General features: G+C 42.8%; 1 protein-coding gene across 2 annotated transcripts in view; it reads left to right on the top strand.

Moving 5' to 3' along the window:
- The window catches only part of DRAXIN (dorsal inhibitory axon guidance protein), a 73290-nt gene that overhangs the window by 29940 nt on the left and 20848 nt on the right, over positions 1 to 22502 (top strand). Inside the window, exons 1-2 of one of the 2 annotated variants that reach the window (XM_056542218.1) lie at positions 12984 to 13130; positions 13239 to 13658. In XM_056542218.1, the coding sequence (XP_056398193.1) occupies positions 13256 to 13658 (403 nt within the window). In that variant the 5' untranslated portion in view covers positions 12984 to 13130; positions 13239 to 13255. Of the gene's footprint in view, positions 1 to 12983; positions 13131 to 13238; positions 13659 to 22502 lie in introns of those variants that run through there. The other variant, XM_056542219.1, reaches the window with a different exon arrangement.

Raw genomic sequence — 22502 nt, 5'->3', positions numbered from 1 at the left:
CATAGCCTAATAGTGAACATAGCCTTATAATGAACATAGCCTAATAGTGAACATAGCCTTACAGTGAACATAGCCTAATAGTGAACATAGCCTTATAGTGAACATAGCCTTACAGTGAACATAGCCTTATAGTGAACATAGCCTTATAGTGAACATAACCTAATAGTGAACATAGCCTAATAGTGAACATAGCCTTACAGTGAACATAGCCTTATAGTGAACATAGCCCTACAGTGAACATAGCCTAATAGTGAACATAGCCTTATAGTGAACATAGCCTTATAGTGAACATAACCTTATAGTGAACATAGCCTTAAAGTGAACATAGCCTTACAGTGAACATAGCCTAATAGTGAACATAGCCTTATAGTGAACATAGCCTTATAGTGAACATAGCCTTATAGTGAACATAGCCTTACAATGAACATAGCCTTATAGTGAACATAGCCTTATAGCGAACATAACCTTATAGTGAACATAGCCTTAAAGTGAACGTAGCCTAATAGTGAACATAGCCTTATAGTGAACATAGCCTTATAGTGAACATAGCCTAATAGTGAACATAGCCTTATAGTGAACATAGCCTAATAGTGAACATAGCCTTACAGTGAACATAGCCTAATAGTGAACATAGCCTTATAGTGAACATAGCCTTATAGTGAACATAGCCTTATAGTGAACATAGCCTTATAGCGAACATAGCCTTAAAGTGAACATAGCCTTATAGTGAACATAGCCTTATAGTGAACATAGCCTTATAGTGAACATAGCCTTATAGTGAACATAGCCTTATAGCGAACATAGCCTTAAAGTGAACATAGCCTTATAGTGAACATAGCCTTATAGTGAACATAGCCTAATAGTGAACATAGCCTTACAGTGAACATAGCCTTATAGTGAACATAGCCTTATAGTGAACATAGCCTTATAGTGAACATAGCCTTATAGTGAACATAGCCTTAAAGTGAACATAGCCTTATAGTGAACATAGCCTTATAGTGAACATAGCCTAATAGTGAACATAGCCTAATAGTGAACATAGCCTTATAGTGAACATAGCCTTATAGTGAACATAGCCTTATAGTGAACATAGCCTTATAGTGAACATAGCCTAATAGTGAACATAGCCTAATAGTGAACATAGCCTAATAGTGAACATAGCCTTATAGTGTAAGGGAGAGATTTATTAAAACCTGTGTAGAGGAAGAGTGGTGCAGTTGCCCATAGCAACCAATCATATTGCTTCTTTCAGAGGCCTTTTTAAAAATGAAAGTAGCAATATAATTGGTTGCTATGGGTAACTGCACCGCTCTTCCCCTGCACAGACTTTGATAAATTTACCCCTAAGATTTTAGGCAAGCTGTATTGGTGACCCTACACCAGTGTTCTGCAACCTCAAGCAATTGCAAAACTACAACCCCCACCTTGGACAGCGCCAAAGGGATGCATGATGGGAGTTGTAGTTTTGCAACAGCTGTAGATTTACAGGGCTGTCTATAGTTTTGTAGCATCTGTAGAGCCACAGGGCTATCTGGGCATGATGGGAGTTGTAGTGTTTCAACAGCTGTAGAGCCAAAACAGCTGTAAACTGTGCTGTCCATGTGTGTTGTCCTGGTACCGTATTGCATACCGTACCTTGTATGGTGGTCCCCAAAGTCAGAGTTACTACGCTCAGGTAGGGTCCCCCAGGTGGGATAATCCCTAGTCACCTCTCTTCTACTCTAATTTCATAGTGTTTATATGTACATATATAATAATAATGTATATTTAATATAATGTATAGTATACTTACCTTGTTTAGCGTTGCAGGACCTTCGGTCGTGTGACTATGTTAATTCCTCTATGGTATGTTAGAGGACCTTTGGAGGTCCTTGGGTCACATGCTACCCATAATTCTGTGTAAAGGTAATTGACAGCAGTAATGAACCAATTAGCGTTAGTCCAGCCCCTGCCCATATACGGGAGCTGTAGCCAATTATCGCTCTCTTGGATTGCTGCTCTCGTGGATGCCGGACTAGCAGGACGGATCTGCACAACTTTCAAAGACACGCTAGGCCAGAAAACCTACCGGCCTCAGCCTAAACTAAACCGTGAGTTCTAAACTAATCCCCGCTAAAGCTAGCGTGACTACTGGACCGAAACTAAATCCCCTAAATCCAGTGGATCAGCGCATATCAGTCTACGGACTCTAAATTGCTTAATGTCCCAACCTTTGTCAATCTCCAAGAGACTTTGCCTGTATAGAGTCTGTTCCTGTTATGAAGCTTGCATAAAATCTTCAGTAAAAGTTCCAACTGTTTTCAGCAAACTCTCCGGTTGTGGACATTCAATTATTCTCTACCTCCCTATCGCTCTTGGGAAGGGTGGAGGTAGGACAAGCATTACAGAGGAGCCCTCACCCTGGCGTCACGAATAACAAGGTTTAACCCTTTAATTACCGCACAGCTACACCCCCTATACCCTACTCCCCCAGGCTATCACACATGCATAATAGGAATTGTAGTTTTGCAACAGCTGTAGAACCGCTGCGCTGTCTGGGAATGATGGGAGTTGTAGTTTTGCAACAGCCGGAGAGCGACAGGTTGGAAAGCTCTGGTATACGTTTTTCACCTATCGCAGTATGGCTTTCCTTCACCTGGGGCAAAGGTTCAGGTCACCCTATACAAGTGGTCCTCACCCTGCGGACCTCCAGATGTTGCAAAACTACAACTCCCAGCATGCCCGGACAGCCAACGGCTGTCCGGGCATGCTGGGAGTTGTAGTTTTGCAACATCTGGAGGTCAGCAGGTTGAAGATCACTATACCCTGCTCAATGCAAAATGTTTCGGTGAACCCTCCCCCTTGCCTGGCACCCAGCACCCCGACACATGCTGCACCATAGGCCGTGCCTTACAGTTCCCACTCTCTGTATTCAGGGATCACATTCAGGATGATGGATTCCGAGGGTCCTCAGTGAACCGAAAACGTGTGATCTGATGACTTCCAGATAGAGAACGGTGTTTAATGTTTAATAAAACATTTATATAAGGTGATATAACACAGGGGGCAATGAATGGATGAGCACTAGGGGGGGCTGGAGAGCAGGCAGAGTGGTGCCAGGATGCGGTGCCAGCTGGGTGGAAGGCTGGTGACTGCAGCAGCTGTGCAAGCCTGGCAGAAGTCTCAGTACATTGGAGAGCACCCAAGGGAAGGAGGCGCTCTAGCCAAATAAGTCGAGCAGCAGGGAAGGAATAAATTGGAGAGAAGGAAATGAAAAGGAAACATCACAATGATTAATGACATTAATTTACATGTGAATCTGGAGCACAATTTATATCAGCAGATTGTACCCGGGTCTGTTCATGCCAGGATACACCGCGTTCCAGATACCCCCGTATCGTCACTATCATCCCCACTGGATCCTTTACACTACCTGACGCCTAGTTATAATCCATATTATGGTCCCTTCATATCTTAATCCCCTCCCCCCCCACTACCCCCCTCCTTGGCTATAAGTTGGCACACACAGGTGGGTACATCTCCAGTCCTGGGTTCATGCCCAGTGGGACCAGCTTGGTGGAACTATGCAAATCAGATGGCCCGTTTCCAACCTGCATCAATTTTTTTCGGATAACATATTTGGTGACAATGTGTCTTTCAATTTTCCTCCCATTATCGTTATTAGTGGCATTGGTTTTTTTTTTACGAGGTGCCAGCTCCGCTCTGGAGGAATGCGGCTCCCCTGGATGGAGATAGCGATGCAAAGGGGGGGGGGGAATTGATTGTAAGGGTGTGTTCACACAGGACTTGGATTTAATGGGTTAGAAAAACATGGCCGCTGTCTTCTAAAAGGGGTACTCAGAGTTTGGAACAAACTGTTCCCAAAGCTGGAGCCGGCGCCGGGAGCTTGTGACGTCATAGCCACGCCCTCTCATGATGTCACGCCCCGCCAACTTCTGGGGATTCCGCAAGTGGAAATCAAGAAGTGTGAATGGGAGTGCGGAATCCCATAGAAGTCTATGGGCCTTAGGCTTGGTTCACACTGTGGAATTTCTGGGCAGAATTTCTGCCGGAGATCAAGCCGGCGGCACTAGGACCGCACGGACTGCATTGCCGTCCCCACAGATGGCAATGCATTTCTGAGCAGATCTCCCAAAAGATCCACCCAGAAATGCATTGCAGTCTATGGGGACGGCAATGCAGTCTGCTCGGTCCTAGCGCCGCCAGCTCCATCTCTGGCAGAAATTCTGCCCAGAAATTCTGCAGTGTGAACCCAGCCTTAATTTGAGGTGGAATTCCGCAAGTGGATATTCTGCCATGTAAATAGACCCTTAGGCTAGGTTCACACTGTGGAATTTCTTCGGCTCGATCTCCGGCAGAAAATCTGTCCAGAAATTCTGCAGTGTGAATCCAGCCTTAGACCGGCCCATCTGGCTCCAACAACCACGTTACATTTAAAGTCACTTAAATCCCCTTTTATCCCCATTTTGAATTACAGCAAGTTGTCTTGACCGCATCTACTTGCCTAAATGTATTGAGTTGTTGTCGTGTGATAGGTGTGGCCAGTAAATTAAAAAATAATAATAAATATATACATACAACAACCAGTTCAATTGCAAACAGTGTAGCGCAGAGATTTCCTTAGAGCTCAGTCCCCAGACATAAATACAGTTTCTTCAGATTTGTAGTGAGTTTGTAATTGGCAGGAAGAGGAATGACCCCGCTTGTATTACAGCGCTCATTACACGTCTGCAGGATCAAGTCACCGCCCGGGATCTTATTACTGTCTGACGGGAAATCAGCTCCATGATCTGCAGCAGGCGCAGCCTTGTCATCTGTCTGCGGGGGGGGGTAATGAGACTGTACATTCCAATAGAAGGACACAGAGAAGACTGTGTACAGTACTGGTCAGACCGCACATAGAAGACTGTGTACAGTACTGGTCAGACCACAACATGGAATACTGTGTTCAGTACTGGTCAGACCACACATAGAATACTGTGTACAGTACTGGTCAGACCACAACATGGAATACTGTGTTCAGTACTGGTCAGACCACACATAGAATACTGTGTACAGTACTGGTCAGACCACACATAGAATACTGTGTACAGTACTGGTCAGACCACACATGGAATACTGTGTACAGTACTGGTCAGACCACAACATGGAATACTGTGTTCAGTACTGGTCAGACCACACATAGAATACTGTGTACAGTACTGGTCAGACCACACATAGAATACTATGTACAGTACTGGTCAGACCACACATAGAATACTGTGTTCAGTACTGGTCAGACCACACATAGAATACTGTGTACAGTACTGGTCAGACCACACATAGAAGACTGTGTACAGTACTGGTCAGACCACACATAGAATACTGTGTACAGTACTGGTCAGACCACACATAGAATACTGTGTACAGTACTGGTCAGACCACACATAGAATACTATGTACAGTACTGGTCAGACCACACATAGAATACTGTGTACAGTACTGGTCACACCACACATAGAATACTGTGTACAGTACTGGTCAGACCGCACCTAGAATACTGTGTACAGTACTGGTCAGACCACACATAGAATACTGTGTACAGTACTGGTCAGACCACACATAGAATACTGTGTACAGTACTGGTCAGACCACACATAGAATACTGTGTACAGTACTGGTCACACCACACATAGAATACTGTGTACAGTACTGGTCAGACCACACATAGAATACTGTGTACAATACTGGTCAGACCGCACATAGAAGACTGTGTACAGTACTGGTCAGACCACACATGGAATACTGTGTGCAGTACTGGTCAGACCACACATAGAATATTGTGTACAGTACTGGTCAGACCACACATAGAATACTGTGTACAGTACTGGTCAGACCACACATAGAATACTGTGTACAGTACTGGTCAGACCACACATAGAATACTGTGTACAGTACTGGTCACACCACACATAGAATACTGTGTACAGTACTGGTCAGACCGCACAAAGAATACTGTGTACAGTACTGGTCAGACCGCACATAGAATACTGTGTACAGTACTGGTCAGACCACACATAGAATACTGGGTACAGTACTAGTCAGACCGCACATAGAATACTGTGTACAGTACTGGTCAGACCACACATAGAATACTGTGTACAGTACTGGTCAGACCGCACATAGAATACTGTGTACAGGACTGGTCAGACCACACATAGAATACTGGGTACAGTACTAGTCAGACCGCACATAGAATACTGTGTACAGTACTGGTCAGACTGCACATAGAATACTGTGTACAGTACTGGTCAGACCACACATAGAATACTGTGTACAGTACTGGTCAGACCACACATGGAATACAGTGTACAGTACTGGTCAGACCACACATAGAATACTGTGCACAGTACTGGTCAGACCACACATGGAATACTGTGCACAGTACTGGTCAGACCACACATGGAATACTGTGCACAGTACTGGTCAGACCACACATGGAATACTGTGCACAATACTGGTAAGACCACACATGGAATACTGTGCACAGTACTGGTCAGACCACACATGGAATACAGTGTACAGTATTGGTCAGACCACACATGGAATACTGTGTACAGTACTGGTCAGACCACACATGGAATACTGTGTACAGTACTGGTCAGACCACACATAGAATACTGTGTACAGTACTGGTCAGACCACACATGGAATACTGTGTACAGTACTGGTCAGACCACACATAGAATACTGTGCACAGTACTGGTCAGACCACACATGGAATACTGTGCACAGTACTGGTCAGACCACACATAGAATACTGTGTACAGTACTGGCCAGATCACACATAGAATACTGTGTACAATACTGGTCAGACCACACATGGAATACTGTGTACAGTACTGGTCAGACCACACATAGAATACTGTGTACAGTACTGGTCAGACCAGTTTTCTGAATCGGGAGAAATTGGGCTTCAAATTTTGAGGGGTATTTTCTGCTTTTACCCTTTTTAAAAATGTAAACATTTTGGGAAAACAAGCATTTTAGGTAAAAAAAAATTTTTTTTTACATATGCAAAAGTCGTGAATCACCTGTGGGGTATTAAGGTTCACTTTACCCCTTGGTAAGTTCCCAGAGGGGTCTAGTTTCCAAAATGGTATGCCATGTGGTTTCTTTTTTGCTGTCCTGGCACCATAGGGGCTTCCTAAATGCGGCATGCCCCCCAAAAACCATTTGTCGCTCCTTCCCTTCTGAGCCCTCTACTGCGCCCGCCGAACACTTTACATAGACATATGAGGTATGTGCTTACTCAAGAGAAATTGGGTTTCAAATACAAGTAAAAATTTTCTCCTTTTTACCCCTTGCAAAAATTCAAAAATTGGGTCTACAAGAACATGCGAATGTAAAAAATGAAGATTTTGAATTTTCTCCTTCACTTTGCTTCACTTTCTGTGAAACACCTAAAGGGTTAATACACTTACTGAATGTCATTTTGAATACTTTGGGGGGTTTAGTTTTTATAATGGGGTCTTTTATGGGGTATTTCTAATATGAAGACCCTTCAAATCCACTTCAAAACTGAACTGGTCCATGAAAAATAGCGAGTTTGAAAATTTTGTGAAAAATTTCAAAATTGCTGCAGAATTTGAAGCCCTCTGGTGTCTTCCAAAAGTAAAAACTCATAAATTTTATGATGCAAACATAAAGTAGACATATTGTTTATGTGAATCCAAAAAATATATATTTTGAATATCCATTTTCCTTACAAGCAGAGAGCTTCAAAGTTAGAAAAATTCAAAATTTTCATTTTTTTCATCAAATTTTGGGATTTTTCACCAAGAAAGGATGCAAGTTACCATCAAATTTTACCACTAAGTTAAAGTAGAATATGTCACGAAAAAACAATCTCGGAATCAGATTGATAACTAAAAGCATTCCAGAGTTATTAAAGGGAACCAATCATCAGATTTTACCCTATATAACACTTGGCAAAGCGTTATATAGGGTAAAATCTTAATTTTCACCATTCCCGGGGGACGCTCCTGCCCCCAGGGATGGTGAAGATATGAAGTTATAAACTAGTCACCGCTGCCCCCGTAAGTAGTCACCTGGGCGGGGAGCTCCTCTCACCTACTCCCGTTCTTCGGCCGGCAGCGACGCCCCCTCCGCTTGATTGATGGGCCGCGTCATTGTTCCGCTCACTGAACAGACGGAGCAGAGTGATGACGCGGCCCATCAATCAAGCGGAGGGGGCGTCGCTCCCGGCCGAAGAACGGGAGTAGATGAGAAGAGCTCCCCGCCCAGGTGACTACTTACGGGGGCAGCGGTGACTAGTTTATAACTTCATATCTTCACCATCCCTGGGGGCAGGAGCATTCCCCGGGAATGGTGAAAATTAAGATTTTACCCTATATAACGCTTTGCCAAGCGTTATATAGGGTAAAATCTGATGATTGGTTCCCTTTAATGTTTAAAGTGACAGTGGTCAGATTTGCAAAAAACGCTCTGGTCCTTAAGGTGTAAAATGGCCTGGTCCTTAAGGGGTTAAAGCGGTATTCCAGGAAAAAACTTTTTTATATATATCAACTGGCTCCAGAAAGTTAAACAGATTTGTAAATTACTTCTATTAAAAAATCTTAATCCTTTCAGTACTTATGAGCTTCTGAAGTTTAGGTTGTTCTTTTCTGTCTAAGTAATCTCTGATGACACGTGTCTCGGGAACCGCTCAGTTTAGAAGAGGTTTGCTATGGGGATTTGCTTCTAAACTGGGCGGTTCCCGAGACACGTGTCATCAGAGAGCACTTAGACAGAAAAGAACAGCCTTAACTTCAGAAGCTCATAAGTACTGAAAGGATTAAGATTTTTAATAGAAGTAATTTACAAATCTGTTTAACTTTCTGGAGCCAGTTGATATATATAAAAAAGTTTTTTCCTGGAATACCCCTTTAATGTAACTCTATAAGACTAACTGAGTAGTGTTGGGTGCGAATATTTGCATTTCGAATTTTTATTGCGAATATCGCAAATTTGTGAATATTGCGAATATATTCGCTATATATTCGAAATTATGAATATTCACTTTTTTCCCGCATATTCCTTCTTTTCACTTGTGCGCCAATTAGAATGATGCAAATACACTTGTCAGAGGTTATCAACAACATCCTTAGCAACCAATAGTTAAGTTGCCCACCCCCCTCACTGTTTTCTTCCTCGAATACGCGAATATAATGAATCTGCTAAATTCGCCATTATAGGACAAATATTCGTCTATATATTCGCGAAATATCGCAAATTCAAATATGGCCAATTCCGCTCATCACTATAACTGAGTGTGTGGTAAAGTTACATTGAGAAAGTCACTTCTGGTCTTCACAGTAAGCGCCGTGTGAATCGGCAGGACAGAGGGGGAGCGAGGCAGCCATGTACCCTCACCTCGCTTGTGCTGGAAGGATAAAATACTATTTCGTCCAGAGTATATGTTCTACCTACGCGCCACTTCAGATTATTTACTGCGTTCTTGGGGTGTTACTTTGCTTTCTACACAAATGCGAAGATAATCCAGTACAGTGACCCCCCCCGACCTACAATGGCCCCGACATACGATCATTTCAACATGCGATGGCCTCTCAGAGGCAGCATCAACATACGATGCTTTTGTATGTCGGAGCCATCGCATAAACGGCTATCCGGCAGCGCAGACTACTTTAGCTGCCGCCGGATTGCCATTTACGGTGCCCCGCGTGGTCCGGTGATGATCACTTACCTGTCCCCGGCTCTCGGGACCGTTCTCTTTAGGATCCCCTGCATCGCCGTCACTCTCCTTCGTCGTCATCACGTCGCCGCGCACGCCGTCCCGTCATCCAATAGGAGCGGAGTGTGCAGCGACGTGATGACAGCGATGAAGAGCGACAATCCCGGGCAGCAGAGACGGTCCGGAGCGACGGGGACACCCCAGGGACGAGGCTACAGCGATGGAGGGCGACATCCAGGGCAGTGGTGACGGTTCGGAGCGGCGGGGACGGGTGAGTATAACGTCCTACACATTGCACGGATCCCTCAACATACGATGGTTTCAACTAACGATGGTTCATTTGGAACGAATTATCATCGTATTTTGAGGGACCACTGTATTATCTGGACCTGTTATATATAGTTCAAGGGTCTTATAGACAGACAGCTGATTCTGCACCACTAATGACCATGGGGAACATTTATGAAACATTGCTATTGGTGTCCATTTTTTAGTAATTTTTTTTTTTCAACTACTGTTTGGCTTACGTGCGACAAATTTGTCGCACGTAAGCCAAACAGTAGTTGAAAAAAAAATTACTAAAAAATGCAAAAGCGGGAAAATCCCTCCACGTAAGCAAACGCTGCGAGGTAAGCGCCAGAGATTGCTCTGTTGTTCCCGCGTTAGCTAAAGAGGCGGTTCTCTGCTGTCCTCACTTGTTTCTCGGGATCATAATCATCCAGCGTTGCCTAACCCGTTGCGATGGCACAAGTAGGTGGTAAGAGGAGGTTCAGATCCAAACACATTTCCCAGCCTAGTGCCGCAGAAGAAATATTACAAAGTATGTCGTCCGCCATTGCCACAACCCAACCTGTAGGAGACTCTATTCCGCCAAACTCACCCAATAAATTTGGCAAAGATATTTTGAGGGGTTATCCAGGAAAAAAACTTTTTTTTATTTTTATCAACTGGCTCCAGAAAGTTAAACAGATTTGTAAATCACTTTTATTAAAAAATCTTAATCCTTCCAATAATTATCAGCTGCTGAAGTTGAGTTGTTCCTTTCTGTCTGGCAACAGTGCTCTCTGCTGACATCTCTGCTTGTCTCGGGAACTGGGAGTAGAAGAGGTTTGCTATGGGGATTTGCTTCTACTCTGGACAGTACCCGAGACAGGTGTCATCGGAGAGCACTTAGACAGAAAAGTAGTTTTAACACACTTTCATTAAAAAAAGAATACCATTTATAAAAGAGGACAATTCATTTTAGAGAATGTAAATTTAAAGGGGTACTCCGGTGGAAAACTTTTTTTTTTTTTTTAAATCAAATGGTGCCAGAAAGTTAAAAAGATTTGTAAATTACTTCTATTAAAAAAATTTTAATCCTTCCAGTACTTATCAGCTGCTGAATACTACAGAGGAAATTATTTTCTTTTTGGAACACAGAGCTCTCTGCTGACATCACGAGCACAGTGCTCTCTGCTGACATCTCTGTCCATTTTAGGAACTGTCCAGAGCAGCATAGGTTTGCTGCGGGGATTTTCTCCTACTCTGGACAGTTCTTAAAATCGACAGTGATGTCAGCAGAGAGCACTGTGCTCGTGATGTCAGCAGAGAGGTCTGTGTTCCAAAAAGAAATACATTTCCTCTGTAGTATTCAGCAGCTAATAAGTACTGGAAGGATTAAGATTTTTTTTAATAGAAGTCATTTACAAATCTGTTTAACTTTTTGGCACCAGTTGATTTAAAAAAAATAAATAAGTTTTCCACCAGAGTACCCCTTTAAGCAAAGTTTTCCTCTATAGCGACTTTTTAGCGACAGTCGCATTTGATATATCTCTTACTACTGCAAGTTCATTTCTAAAACTTGCTTACATAAGCAAAAATCTATTTTCTTGCTTTTCTTGCTCTTAGGGATGATTGTCACACAGAAAATTGGGTAGTCGCGACTTTTTTTGCGACAATTATATGAAAGAAAAAACGGGTAAATGCTTTCATAAATGTCCCCCCATAAAGGTCAACTTCATTGTAAAGCTCCCAGAATAAGAGTCTATAACAGTGGTCTCCAACCTGCGGACCTCCAGATGTTGCAAAACTACAATTCCCAGCATGCCCGGACAGCCAACGGCTGTCCGGGCATGCTGGGAGTTGTAGTTTTGCAACATCTGGAGGTCCGCAGGTTGGAGACCACGGGTCTATAAGATTGTACACTGTGCCTGGCATCTGGCTGAACAGGACACAGGATGCACAGTGCAGTATACAATCCTTTAGATTTAGGATCTAGGGAAGTGTATCCCAACCAGCGTGCCTCCAGCTGTTGCAAAACCACAACTCCCAACCATTGGAAGACATTTTGGAAAACATTTTTTTTTTTTTTTTTTTAAATCAAGTGGTGCCAGAAAGTTATACAGATTTGTAAATGACTTTTAATAAAAAAAATCTTAACCCTTCCAGTACTTTTCAGCTGCTGTATTCTACAGAGGAAGTTCTTTTATTTTTGAATTTCCTTTCTGTCTGACCACAGTGCTCTCTGCTGACACCTCTTTCCATGTCAGGAACTGTTAAGAGCAGGAGCAAATCCCGACGGCAAATTTCCATGCGGTCCTAGTGCCCCCAGAATCGTTCAAATGTGCGGAATGTCCGCCCTTGTTTTCCATTTTCTGGACATTTTTGGCCACATGAACCTGGCTTAAAGGGGTTATCCATGAATTTTTATATATATATATATATATATATTAACATTATATATATATATATATATATATATATATATATATATATATATTGACTTGCTCCTGAAAGTTAAACAGATTTGTAAATTACTTCTATTAAAAAATCTTTCAGTACTTATGAGCTGCTGAAGTTGAGTTGTTCTTTTCTGTATAAGTGCTCTCTGATGACACCTGTCTCGGGAACCGCCCAGTTTAGAAACAAATCCCCATAGCAAACCTCTTCTACTCTGTGCAGTTCCCGAGACAAGCAGAGATGTCAGCAGAGAGCACTGTTGCCAGACAGAAAAGAACAACTCAACTTCAGCAGCTGATAATTACTGAAAGGATTAAGATTTTTTAATAGAAGTAATTTACAAATCTGTTTAACTTTCTGGAGCCAGTTGATATAAAAAAAAATGTTTTTCTCTTGGAATACCCCTTTACTAGTAATAGCTCCCCCCCCCCCCCATTATTTTAACCCTTTATGGGCATCGTACAGATACAGCCCTGTTTCGATCCACCATTTCCCGACAGGCGTTTTAAGGCGTCTTTTCTACCTACGCTCCACTTCAGATTATTTACTGGGTTCACAGACTTCATTACTTCTCTTTCTACACAAATCAGAAGATGATCTGGAATTATCTGCCATCAAGCGCTTGTGTTTTGTAACGCGTCCGCACCATCTGAGCGCCGTCTCTTTATGCGACTCGGTAAAAACCTCCTAATTAATTCGCAATTTGTTAAAAAAATAAAAAAAAAGCAGATGTTCTCCCTTTCTCGGCATGTCCTTGCTAATGACTCTCTTGATGTATCTACAGGTGCGAGGCTTTGAACGATGCCGTCTCCCGTCAGCGCATTTCTCCAGCTTTTCCTTGTGCTGCTTTTAATTATGAATCTCTTCACGGGCGCCGACGCCTTCGAGCCCAGAGCCAAACGTAAGAGGATTTCGGAGAACAAGTACAGTGAAGACCTGTGGCATCAAGAACACCACGAGAGGCCACACAGGAGGCCAGGAGTGGCCAGGAAAGATAGGACTCGTGGTGGGGCGCCATCTTTTACGGCCGGAGAGGATGTAGGACAGTCGGGGGACACCGGTCACCTGAGCGCTCGGAAGCAAGAAGGGTTTCAAAGTTTCCAATTTCCTTACGAGAGAGAAAATCAACCACCGGAGATTCACTCCAAGGGACGGAAACACAAAGAGCAAAGAAGGGTCAACCACAAGACCAAACACCATAGAGGTATTTATTTATATATTTATTTATATATAGCGCCTACAGATTCCGCAGCGCTAACAATTATGGGGTACAAGCAAAGACAAGTATCAGACATAGTATTACACAATAACTATTCAAACAAGAGGTATGGGGATATGTTGGGGATATGTTGGGGATATGTTGGGGATATGTTGGGGATATGTTGGGTAAATATTGAGGATATGTTGGGGATATGTTGAGGATATGTTGGGGATATGTTGGGGATATGTTGGGGATATGTTGGGGATATGTTGAGGATATGTTGGGGATATGTTGGGGATATGTTGAGGATATGTTGGGGATATGTTGGGGATATGTTGAGGATATGTTGGGGATATGATGGGGATATGTTGGGGATATGTTGGGGATATGTTGGGGATATGTTGGGGATATGTTGAGGATATGTTGGGGATATGATGGGGATATGTTGGGGATATGTTGGGGATATGTTGGGGATATGTTGAGGATATGTTGGGGATATGTTGGGGATATGTTGAGGATATGTTGAGGATATGTTGAGGATATGTTGGGGATATGTTGGGGATATGTTGGGGATATGTTGGGGGTATGTTGGGGATATGTTGGAGATATGTTGGGGATATGTTGGGGATATGTTGGGGATATGTTGGGGATATGTTGGGGGTATGTTGGGGATATGTTGGGGATATGTTGGGGATATGTTGGGGATATGTTGGGGATATGTTTGGGGATATGTTGAGGATATGTTGAGGATATGTTGGGGATATGTTGGGGATATGTTGGGGATATGTTGGGGATATGTTGAGGATATGTTGAGGATATGTTGGGGATATGTTGGGGATATGTTGAGGATATGTTGGGGATATGTTGAGGATATGTTGGTGATATGTTGGGGATATGTTGAGGATATGTTGAGGATATGTTGGGGATATGTTGGGGATATGTTGGGGATATGTTGGGGAAATGTTGGGGATATGTTGGGGATATGTTGGGGATATGTTGGGGATATGTTGAGGATATGTTGAGGATATGTTGAGGATATGTTGGGGATATGATGGGGATATGTTGGGGATATGTTGAGGATATGTTGGTGATATGTTGGGGATATGTTGAGGATATGTTGGGGAAATGTTGGGGATATGTTGGGGATATGTTGGGGATATGTTGGGGATATGTTGAGGATATGTTGGGGATATGTTGAGGATATGTTGGAGATATGTTGGGGATATGATGGGGATATGTTGGGGATATGTTGGGGATATGTTGGGGATATGTTGAGGATATGTTGGGGATATGTTGGGGATATGTTGAGGATATGTTGAGGATATGTTGAGGATATGTTGGAGATATGTTGGGGATATGTTGAGGATATGTTGGGGATATGTTGGGGATATGTTGAGGATATGTTGGGGATATGTTGGGGATATGTTGGGGATATGTTGGGGATATGTTGAGGATATGTTGGGGATATGTTGGGGATATGTTGGGGATATGTTGGGGATATGTTGGGGATATGTTGGGGATATGTTGAGGATATGTTGGGGATATGTTGGGGATATGTTGGGGATATGTTGAGGATATGTTGAGGATATGTTGAGGATATGTTGAGGATATATTGAGGATATGTTGGGGATATGTTGGGGATATGTTGGGGATATGTTGGGGATATGTTGGGGATATGTTGGGGATATGTTGAGGATATGGTGAGGATATGTTGAGGATATGTTGGGGATATGTTTGGGGATATGTTTGGGGATATGTTGAGGATATGTTTAGGATATGTTGAGGATATGTTGAGGATATGTTGGGGATATGTTGGGGATATGTTTGGGGATATGTTTGGGGATATGTTGAGGATATGTTGGGGATATGTTTGGGGATATGTTTGGGGATATGTTGAGGATATGTTGAGGATATGTTGGGGATATGTTGAGGATATGTTGGGGATATGTTTAGGATATGTTGAGGCCAATTAGAGACTGTTATAGGCCTGTCTGAAGAGATGTGTTTTTAGGCCACATTTGAAACTATGGATGTTGTACTATGGTATTGTACTTGTCCATAATTCACCCAAAAACTGTTGGTTTGGAGACCACCACGTAGTACTACTCTACCCATATTGGGGGAGATTTATCAAAACCTGTGCAGAGGAAGAGTGGGGCAGTTGCCCATAGCAACCAATCAGATCGCTTTTTTTTTTTTTTTTTTTTTTAAAGGGGCCTGTGAAAAATGAAAGTGGCAATCTGTTTGGTTTCTATGGGAAACAGCATCACTCTTCCTTTGCACGGGGTTTGATAAATCTCCCCCCATTGACTTGGAAACCACCAGGATATTCTACAATCCTAGATGTATTGGTATATATGTTAAAATGGGTACTCCACTGGAAAAAAAATCTTTAATTCAGCTGGTGCCAGAAAGTTAAACAAATTTCTAAATTACTTCTATTTAAAAATCTTAATCCTTACAGTACTTATCAGCTGATGTATGCCACAGAGGATGTTCTTTTCTTTTTGTCTGACCACAGTGCTCTCTGCTGACACCTCTGTCCATGTCAGGAACTGTCCAGAGCAGGAGAGGTTTGCTATGGGGATTTGCTCCTAGTCTGGGCAGTTCCTAAAATGAACAGAGGTGTCAGCAGAGAGCACTGTGCTCAGACAGAAAGAAAATCCAAAAAGAAAAGAACTTCCTGTGGAGCTAATAGCAGCTGATAAGTACTGGAAGGATTAAGATTTTTTAATAGAAGTAATTTACAAATCTGTTTAACTTTCTGGCACCACTTGATTTAAAAAAAAATATGTTTTCCAGGGGAGTACACCTTTTATCCTACATCTACAATGACATCCCTTTGTTCCTTCTCTGAATTTCGGAGGAGACTCCCTTGAATATATATATATATATATATATATATATATATATATATATATATATATATATATTTATTTTTTTTACAAATTTTATTCTGCAGCCAAAGAAATCAGATAAAATCCCTCCCTCGAAATCTTCGCATTTCGGCTTGAGCGTTGTAATCATGCATAACCTCTTAATACTACTCTTTGAAAGAAAAATCCCAAAATGTCACCCGCCCTCATGTGTCCTCCTCCCTTCCTCTCCCAACTACGTACAGTAATATTTTGATGTGAGGCTTGGATCCCGGTGGTGACATTTAAATACATAAAACATAAAATTATAGGGCATCAAAGACAGAAATGGAGAATGTTTTCTTGGAGGAGCCGCCTGTGCCGGAAATGGCAGGAACGTCAATGGAAATTCACAACAATCAGCAACCTAGTGTTGGCATTATTGATGGGCATAACAAGAGGCAAAGAAAGCGTATAGATCAAACAACAGCATCATTTTATTAGATATAAACGCTCAATAGACATACATTTAAAAACACGTAAAAATTGCGTACAACAAGAGAGTACAGCTGATGGAAACTGAAAATGGAGACTGGCAATTCGATGTGACCACAATGTAAAAGGCTTATATTAGGGATATACAACTTTCCCGACAATCATCATTATCGGTAAGTATAAGGGGCATAGTGCAAAGAATCACATAAAGAATGCAAAGCAGGGAAGGAAGAGTATCACCTAATTAATAGCAGCAAGGAATAAAGACAGTCATTACCCAGTGGACTCTAAGATTGGACCAGCCTCCACCACCCGACGTTTCGCTCCAAGGCTTCTTCCGGGGCGTCACGTTCTAGAAGGGAAGTTATTTTGTACTCAATTGGCCCAGAAAAAAACTGCAAAGGGGCCTGAAGAAGTCAGAGGACACCTCAGCAAAACAGGTCCCTATCCTTCACCTTATATAAGCTGCCATTCTGCAAAATCAGAACTCTGCAGGGGCCAAAAATGTAGTAGTGCTAGTGCTTTAAAGTGGTACTCTGCCCCTAGACATCTTCTCCCCTATCGAAAGGATAGGGATAAGATGTCTGATGGAGTGGGGGTTCCGCCGCTGGGGACCCACACGATCTCCCTGCTGCACCTGGCTATCCTTTATCCTTCAGCGCCGGAGGCTCGTGACGTCACGGTGGCTCGGGACTTCATGGCCACACCCCCTCAATGCAAGTCTATGGGAGCCGGATGACTGGCAATGCTGGGCGGAGGCTTGTGACGTCACGGTCACACCCCCTCCCATAGACTTGCATTGAAGGGGCGTGGCCATGACGCCACGAGCGGGGTGTGACCGTGACATCACGATTCTCCGCCCCGCATCACCAGTCATCCGGCACGGAGCAAAGTTCACTCCGTACACCAGATGTCTGGGGTGCTGCAGCCGAGATCGTGGGGGTTCCCAGCGGCGGGACCCCCGTAATCAAACACCTTATCCCCTATCCTTTGGATTGGGGATAAGATGTCTAGGGGCGGAGTACTCCTTTAACACCATCTTCACATCAAGAACAAATTTTGGGGACCAGAATTGGCTTCTGAGAAAGCAACATGTCATGACCTTCATCGGAGTATGATAAAATGCCAACCTATGTACAGACTGGGAAACCATCAAGTCAAGGGCCCTGATTTACTAAGAGTGTTGTGTGGGTTTCTTTGTGGGTTTTAATTCCATACAAAAGTTTTTTCCACGGTATTTAGGTTTCCCTACATTTTGATTTTTCTTTTTCACACATGTTCTGATCTGTCGGGTTTTCCTCGGCTCAAATCCACCACATTTTCTGTGGAAACCTTAGTAAATATGTTGGGTTTTTGTGAAAATGTCAGGGTAACGCCCCCTTTTCAGTGGCCATGCCCACTTTACCCAGCGACTACTCCCTCCTTTTTTTTTTCTCTGTAAAATGGAGAGTTAGTCAGGTTTTTTTCAATTCTGGCGCAAATTCTGACGCACAACTCAACAAAACATGTCAGGTTTACAATAGCAAATCTGGGCCATTGAGTACCATTGGCAAGTTACTCATAACATAATTATGTGGTAGCCCTAGGGGGGGTGTATGGTAGTGGTGGTATGGTATAGGTATAGAAGGGGCTAATGTTAACCCTAGAGTTTGTGACGCCAGGCTGAGGGCTGGTATGCTGAATCAATGTTCCGGCCTATCGCCGACCCTTCCCAGTAACGATAGGTGCATAAAATAACTGAAGGTCCACAAGGAGATTGATCTTGAACTTGAATAACTTTTTACTGAAGTGCTTACAATATCCACGGCACAGTAACAGTCTCATACAAACAGTCCTTAGGTTGTTTAGTGACTGACAGTTGTAGCGGACCTTGAGCTAGATATACAGTCTCTGAATTTAGGGAGAGATTTTTAGATCCGTCCGTATTTAGGGGAATTATTAGGTCCGGTGATGCTGCAGAGTGTCTGGGAATTGATACACTCTATAATTAGATTGTTCAGCTGTCACCGCAAGGCTCGGGCCTAACTCACTGTGATAATTGCTGCGCAGGTCTTGCTTGCCCAGGAACAAGAGAGCTGTTGCTAGTTTAGCAACCCAGGAACAAGAGAGCGAGAAGATGGCCGCCGCTCCCTTATATGGGCAGGGGGCGGGGCGAATCTGATTGGTCCGAACATCTGCCATTCACCATTACATGGAGTAATGGGATTGCTTACGTCACAGGGCCTCCAAAGGTCCTTAAGCTCAATACCATAGAGTTCACCTAGTCACATGACCCGCAGGTCCTGCAATGCTATGGAAACAAGTAATTAACCATTTATTTGCATATGTTATTCTATTTACATTAACCTTTGAATAACTTAGTGATTTATACACTAGAATAGAGGCGACTAGGGGTTAAATAAGTGACAGGGATCCCTACGTCCTAGGGACTCTGGCTATGGAGACCCAAACATACATAGGTACCGTATAGGATGCGGTACCGGGACACCACAATTATGCCCAGCTACATCATGATCATGGAAAACAACCCCTTTTAGAGACCATTGGAGAATATAACCAGCCTACAAGTGTTGTTATGGGACCACTCAGAGCCCTAAGAGTATTGATACTGAGAACACCCCAGAGGGTTGGTTTGGGGACCACCATGTAGTACTAGGTGCGTAAACGAATTGACTAGGAAATTACCAGGATAACCAGGATCCTCTACCATCCTAGGTGTATCGGTGTAGTATACGTTCACTTGGACACAGTTGGGAAACTCTTCTAACCTAAGTGAGATGACTGGGAAGAATATGATCAGCACAAAAGGGTTGATTTCAAGACCACAACAGAGCACTACAACCAGACTTCAAATCCCCCAGAAGCACTTCTATCCAAAGGGTTTTCATTAAAGGGGTATTCCAGGAAAAAACTTTTTTTTTTTTTTTATATCAACTGGCTCCAGAAAGTTAAACAGATTTGTAAATTACTTGTATTAAAAAATCTTAATCCTTTCAATAATTATCAGCTGCTGAAGTTGAGTTGTTGTTTTCTGTCTGGCAACAGTGCTCTCTGCTGACATCTCTGCTTGTCTCAGGAACTGCACAGAGTAGAAGAGGTTTGCTATGGGGATTTGCTTCTAAACTGGGTGTTTCCCGAGACAGGTGTCATCAGAGAGCACTTAGACAGAAAAGAACAACTCAACTTCAGCAGCTCATAAGTACTGAAATGATTAAGATTTTTTAATAGAAGTAATTTACAAATCTGTTCAACTTTCTGGAGCCAGTTGTTATATAACATTTTTTTTTCCCTGGATAACCCCTTTAAGAAACCTAAAAGGTGCTGATCTGGAAATCATCAGGGAGTACTAGTAGGCCACATGTATTGACTTTGAGATACTAGGATATACTTCCAGCTTAGGTGGCATGTGCCATTTATTTTGATGGTCCAAAGTTTGTTATCTAGTATTGTTGAATGCGAATATTCGCAATTTGAATATTTATTGCGAATTTCGCATATTCGCATAATAACTAATATGGCGAATATAGCGCTATATATTCGCAATTAGGAATATTCGTAATTTATTTTTTCCCACAGAACACATCCCAGTGATCTCATCCCTCCCGGCTTCCAGCTTGTGGTCTGAAGAAGCCTCCTATACGATTTACTGTATTAGGCTGGGTCCACACTACGTTTTGTCCCATACGGGAGCGCACACGGCAGGAGGGAGCTAAAACCTCGCGCTCCCGTATGTGACCGTATGTGCTCCCGTATGCCATTCACTTCAATGAGCCGACCGGAGTGAAACGTTCGGTCCGGTCGGCTCATTTTTGCGCCGTATGCGCTTTTACAACCGGACCTAAAACTGTGGTCAACCACGGTTTTAGGTCCGGTTGTAAAAGCGCATACGGCGCAAAAATGAGCCGACCGGACCGAACGTTTCACTCCGGTCGGCTCATTGAAGTGAATGGCATACGGGAGCACATACGGTCACATACGGGAGCGCGAGGTTTTAGCTCCCTCCTGCCGTATGCGCTCCCGTATGGGACAAAACGTAGTGTGGACCCAGCCTTAGACTGGAAAGCGAATTGTCGCAAATATGAGAATATGCAAAAATCCTCACATTTGCGAATATCGTCACTAAAGAATATTAGGAGATAGATAATATAGATAGGTAGGTAGTTATCCGCATGCGCACCCAAAAATAACCACGAATATATTGAATATGCGAATTTCGCGAATATAGAATAAATATTGGTCCATATATTCGTGAAATATCGCGAATTCAAATATGGCCTATACACATCACTATTATCTAGTGGCTCACTTATTAAAGGGGTTATCTTGGAAAAAAACTTTATATATATATATATATATATATATATATATATATATATATACAGTACTCGTACTCTCTGATGACACGTGTCTTGGGAACTGTCCAGAGTAGAAGCAAATCCCCATAACAAACCTCTTCTACTCTGTGCAGTTCCCGAGACAGACAGAGGTGTCAGCAGAGAGCACTGTTACCAGACAGAAAAGAACAACTCAACTTCAGCAGCTGATAATTATTGGAAGGATTAAGATTTTTTAATAGAAGTCATTTACAAATCTGTTTAACTTTCTGGAGCCAGTTGATATAAAAAAAAGTTTTAACTTTCTGAAGCCAGTTGATCCGCACTAACACGCTGATCAGTTTGATGCCTACCGTGCCCGGACCCACCCCACCGTTTAGCTGAAATCTTCATTTTTCCATATATGCTAATTAGGCGCTAACTGGCACAGGTGGTGTAACTGGCACTCTGACGTCAGCGGCCATCAGCCGCAGCGCCGCCCGACTCATCTATATTCCTCCCCTCCCTCCGCCTCTCCCTCTTCATTACAGAGCGGGGAGAAGAGGGAGGAATATTAATGAGCTGGGCGGTGCTGCAGCCCAGTTGGCACCTATTTAATTAATTAATTATTTAGTTAATTAGTTAGCACCTATATAATTGCAACGCCATCCAGGCGTCTGACTTCGCCTTGCTGGCCATTTTAAAGCACTGAATGAAAAGAAAATGAAGAATTACCTGGGAACACGGACATGGTAAGCGGCCTCTCACTTTCTTTTCCTACTAGAAAAATGTAATAAAAGCAGCACACCATCAGAATTTTAAAGTAGTGGGTGCAACTCAGTGAGGGACCCAGGTCCCGGGACTCCAAAAATTCCAAGAAGTAAAGAACACTGCAGCACTCCAGGGATGTAGATAGAAAACTTGTGAAAAGTGTTTATTCCATCAAAAATGCAGAAGGCAACGTTTCTGCTGCTAACATGCAGCCCTTCTCAAGCAATTACACATACAGAGGTATAAATAGGGCGAACATAGTGATGTCACAACTGACATCATACATTAGCATATAAATAACAACAAAGGGATATCAAGTGACATTAAAAGTGCATTAAGAGTACAGAGTTGTACATAATACAATGTGCCATCATAACATAAGAACAACGATCAATAATATACAGTATTATATG

This window comes from Hyla sarda, chromosome 10, assembly GCF_029499605.1.
Source record: "Hyla sarda isolate aHylSar1 chromosome 10, aHylSar1.hap1, whole genome shotgun sequence".
NCBI lineage: Eukaryota > Metazoa > Chordata > Amphibia > Anura > Hylidae > Hyla > Hyla sarda.
This window is presented reverse-complemented; position numbering and strand designations above follow the sequence as displayed.